Source organism: Engraulis encrasicolus, chromosome 15 (genome assembly GCF_034702125.1).
Source record: "Engraulis encrasicolus isolate BLACKSEA-1 chromosome 15, IST_EnEncr_1.0, whole genome shotgun sequence".
Lineage (NCBI taxonomy): Eukaryota > Metazoa > Chordata > Actinopteri > Clupeiformes > Engraulidae > Engraulis > Engraulis encrasicolus.
In genome coordinates, this window is record NC_085871.1 from 42,161,142 (window position 1) to 42,166,141 (window position 5,000).

Consider the following 5,000-nt stretch of genomic DNA (forward strand, 5'->3'; position numbering starts at 1 on the left):
CACTTCATCATCATCATCATCATCATCATCATCATCATCATCATCACTGTCATCATCACCTTCCTCATCATGTTAGTCTATCTGAGCAGGACTCAACGTGAAGCAGAGAACAACAGCCAAGACAGTATTCACTGTGTGTGTGCTTGACACTCTTCGGACACACACACTCAGAAAACACAGCCCTTTCTCCATAGTAGCGTGTGTGTGTATGTGTGTGTGTGTGGGTTCGTGTATGTGTAAGGGATACTCCATATGTTATGCGTGTGTATTGTTCTTCAGCATATGTGTGTGTGTGTGTGTGTGTGTGTGTGTGTATGTGTGGATTGCATCAGCATGGACACACACACATTGGTTGCGTCACATTGACTCCGCCCCTATAGCTGGAGCTTGCCATCCCAATCGCATGCAGCCATTTTGCGACAGATCAAGATTCTCATTCCGTTTTATCCAATGGGAGAGCAGCAGTCCGCGGCGCACTCTGATGATGTCATGGAACACATAGATAAAGAACAAAAACAAACGGCCAGGCCATATCCGCAGCAAGTGGACCAATCAAAATGCATGTTATAATAATAATAATAAAAACGCATGGCGCAAAAAACAGGGTTCGGCAGCAGAAATAGCACTAGTAGTAATGACAGCAGAATCGGCAGTCCGGTTAGAGGTATAGAATTAGAGTAGTAGTAGAAGTAGTAGTAGTAAAGTTAGAGGAAGCAAATAGGTAAATAAACGAAAAAAGAGACAAATAAACGACAAAACAACGAACAAAAAACGAACGAACGAAAAAGGTAAAACGATGGAGAGTCTTCGTTGCCGAGGCGAGGCGAGGGGCCGGGCGGTGCCCCCATGCGGTAGGTAGGTAGGTGCATTGCCATTGGTCGATGGAGGTCACATGGTCAGGTCACATGACTGTCCTGTCCCAAGTGACGGTCTAGGTGGGAGGGAGAGAGAGAGAGAGAGAGAGAAGGAGCGAGCGAGCGGTGAAAGTTTTGGTCTTTTACTGCATCAGGAAGCCAGGCGGAGAGGGAGAGAGAGAGAGAGAGAGAGAGAGAGAGAGAGAGAGAGAGAGAGAGAGGAGAATGCGAGAGAGAGAATGCGAGAGACAGATAGAGAGAGAGTAAGAGACAGAAAGATGGAAAGAGTGAAGGAAGAGAGTAAAAGTTGCATAGATAAAGGAACAGAAAAAGATGTTTAGAAGAGAGGGAAAAAAAGAAGAGGATAGAAGAGCGCCGTAATCTGAAGGAAAATAGAGAGGATGGAGGGAAAAGGGAAAGGGGGAATGGTAGCACCATCAAGGGGAGAGAGAGAGAGAGAGAGAGAGAGAGAAAGAGAGAGAGAGAGAGAGAGAGAGAGAGAGAGAGATAATACCTAAGCAAGAGAGAGAAAGATGGAGTGAAGGAAGAGAGTAAAAGTTGCATAGAATGGTAGAGGGAGAGGTAGCACCATTAAGGACGGAGAGAGAGAGAGAGAGAGAGAGAGAGAGAGAGAGAGAGAGAGAGAGGGGGGGATGCAAGAGAGAGAATGCCTAAGCAAGAGAGAGAAAGATGAATAGAGTAAGGGAAGAGAGTAAAAGTTGCATAGAACGGTAGAGGGAGAGGAAGCACCATCGGAGAGAGAGAGAGAGAGAGAGAGAGAGAGAGAGAGAGAGAGAGAGAGAGAGAGAGAGAGAGAGAGAGAGAGAGAGAGAGAGAGAGAGAGAAGGGATTGCGAAAAAAGATTGAAAAGAAAAGAGCACCATATCGGAGAGAAGAGGCATGCTGGTGTAGAATCAGGAAGCTGAGGGAGAAGGAAGAGACGAGAGAGAAGAGCTGGAATAGACCAAACTAAAAAAGACTTTAAAAAAAAAGATCGAAAGAGAGAAACAGAAAGAGTGGAAAAGGTTACACAGGAAGAAAGTTAGAATATAAAAATAGAAGAGAGAGAGAGATGAGAGAGGATGTATGAAATATTTAAGACAGGAAAGAGGGAAAAGAGTGATGTCTTTTGGGTCTAAAGTACACTGCACTTGCTGAAAAAAACACACATCGCAGGAATGTACTGTACGTACCTCTTTAGTTAATAGCCTACACAAAAAATAATCTGTTGGCATAGCAACTATATACCATCTCCCAAAACATGCTGCGTAATTGTGTACTATAAATACGAGGAGATTGCTAAATAAATAACATGAAAACATGTTTTAAAAATCCCTTTTAACCTCTTTAAGTTAATCTATCACTCGATGTTAGACTCATGTGCGCCAACAGAGATCCACTTTGCGTCTTCAAATGCAGTTCAACTACAATGGTAGTCATACAATTGCTTGGGCCGCTGTGTCATCTCGTCTAATCCGTATCATAATATTTGACTTTAAGTTTACCATAAATGGACAACTTGTCCATAAGGGATCCAAGTTTCGAATCTGGACTGGGTCATTTCTAAACTCTACCTGATCTCTCTCTCTCTTTCCCTTTTTGTCACCTCTTAATTTTCTCGATGAAACAACATCATAAAAACATTTTTCTTTAATGAAAAAAATGCATCCTTTGCTTTCGCAACTAGGACATAAGAGAGAAAATATGCTATTATTTTTATACATGGGCAGTCATGGGTGAGCGGTTAGGGCGTCAGACTTGCATCCCAGAGGTTGCCAGTTTGACTCCCGATCCGCCAGGTTGGTGGGGGGAGTAATCAACCAGTGCTCTCCCCCATCCTCCTCCATGACTGAGGTACCCTGAGCATGGTACCGTCCCACCGCACTGCTCCCCATGGGGCGCCACTGAGGGCTGCCCCCTTGCACGGGTGAGGCATAAATGCTATTTCGTTGTGTGCAGTGTTCACTTGTGTGCTGTGGAGTGCTGTGTCACAATGACAATGGGAGTTGGAGTTTCCCAGTGGGCTTTCACTTTTCACTTTTCACTTTTCACTTTTCACTTTCACTTCACTTCGCTTTCACTTCACTTCATATAGTACTATCGCTAGCACTTAGAGTTCAGTGACGTAATACTGAGGACAAGTTGATCGATTGATAGATCAATGAGAACAGGAACAGAAGTTGATATGAAGAACTAAACACAGTAAATTCTGCACTGTTCATTTAACACTTAGAGAGTTGATTTGACATCATTTGGACTTAAATGAACTCTTTAAGTGTGGAATTAACACCGCAACATTTACTGTGTAGGGAAGAAGAAGAGTAGAATGTAAAAGAGAGAAAGTCAGATGTAGAGAATGGATGAAACAAAGGATGAAAGCAAGGATGAAAGAAGAGACGAAAGAAAGACAGAGAGAGAGAGAGAGAGAGAAATTGAGTAAGGAACGAGTGTTGCGGTTAGATGGACACACACAGCAGAAGCGCTTTAATGAAAGAGTGAGCTTGAGGGGAGGGGGGGTGGAAGGGAAGGGTCTGTGTGCTTTTCTTTTTTTGAGGGGGGGATAGAGGAGGGGGTGGGGGTTCGCCTGGAGGTTCGCCTCGCCTGCCCACACCCCCTCCTCTATCCCCCCTGCCATCATCATCATCATCCCTCCATTCCCCAATCCCTCCATCCTCACCCCGTGCGGAGGTGAAGAAGGTTTCGAAGAGGAGGTTGCCCCATGCAACAGCTGGTTATGCCACGCCCTCCCACCCCGGAGAGAGAGAGAGAGAGAGAGAGAGAGAGGGAGGGAGAGAGAGAGAGAGAGGTGCAGAGAAAAGAGCTAAAAAGAGCATAAACAGAAAGTGATGAGACAAAGAAAGAGAGAGAGAGGTAAAAGAAAAAGAGAGCAATGACAGATTGAACGATAGAGAGAAAGAACGAAAAAAAAAGAAAAGCGGAGAGAGAAAAAGAGATAGAGACAGAGACAGAGCGATAAAAGAGAGATGGTTTGTCGGCTGGTTGTCGGGTTTTGTCCCTGATTGGTTGGTTACCTCCTCGTGGGCGTTGCTGAGAAGCCCGTTGCGTTTGTACGCCATATAAGCATTAGCGCCTCCGCTCTTCGTCGCACGAATTCGCGCGATCCTGGTTTTCTGTTCGGTGAACAAAGACACATTTGATTTTACGGCCATTTTTTAATTTTATTTTGAAATAGGATCAGCACTTCCTGGACGTGTCTGTCGCACCCACTCCTCCTCCCGTTGGAGGTCCTCATCCATCCATCCATCCATTTCTGCAAGGGTGTGTGTGTGTATGTGTGTGTCTGTGTGTGTGTGTGTGTATGTGTGTGTCTGTGTGTGTGTGTGTGCAGGTTGCTGAGTGGTGTGTGTTTGTGTGTGTAGGTTGGTGAGTGGGGTGTGTGTGTGGTGTGTATGTGTGGGTATGGATGTGTGTGTGCGCATGTGTGTGCATGCGTGCGTGCGCACATTCATGCGTGCAGGTGTGTGTGTGTGTGTGTGTGTGTGTGTGTGTGTGTGTGTGTGTGTGTGTGTGTGTGTGTGTGTGTGTGTGTGTGTGTGTGTGTGCGTGTGAGTGCAGGTTGCTGACTGGTATATGTGTGTGTGTATTGTATGTTTGTGTGGGTTGGTGAGTGGTGTTTGTGTGTATACTTGTGTGGTTTGGTGAGCGGGGTGTGTGTGTGAGGTGAGTGGAGGGTTGGGAGGTGTGTTTGGGTGCGGGTGTGTGCGGGCGCGCGTGCAAGTGTGTGTGTGTGTGCGTGTGTGAGTGTGTGAGTGTGTGTGTGTGTAGAAACAGCTCCCCTTTTATCTGGTGAGTTTGTAAAAACTACCACAATATGAGTGCGACTTTCTGTGTTTGTGGGTCTGATGGTGCAATTGAGAATAATTTTGACTCATGTGAGATATACACAGACATGCAAATATAGCACACATGCACTCATACACACAATGCAAAACATACGAGATAAGGATTTCTTTTCTCCTCTCCATATCAATATATTTTATTGTTTTATTGTTTATAAACATAGTGTTGTGAGGGGCAAGATACTGGAAGCCAACCATGTGAGCTAATTTTTTGACCGACAGCAGTTTCCAACAATCAGAGGTTGAGTTGTGCACAGCCAGGGTCGCACAGCCAGGGGAAAATCGA

General features: G+C 45.3%; 1 protein-coding gene across 1 annotated transcript in view; it reads right to left on the reverse strand.

Annotated features, from left to right (window-relative positions):
- kcnd2 (potassium voltage-gated channel, Shal-related subfamily, member 2) overlaps window positions 1-5,000 on the reverse strand; it is a 462,331-nt gene that overhangs the window by 10,786 nt on the left and 446,545 nt on the right. Inside the window, exon 3 of the mRNA XM_063218048.1 lies at window positions 3,887-3,985. Within this exon, the coding sequence (XP_063074118.1) occupies window positions 3,887-3,985 (99 nt within the window). The remainder of the gene's footprint in view (window positions 1-3,886; window positions 3,986-5,000) is intronic.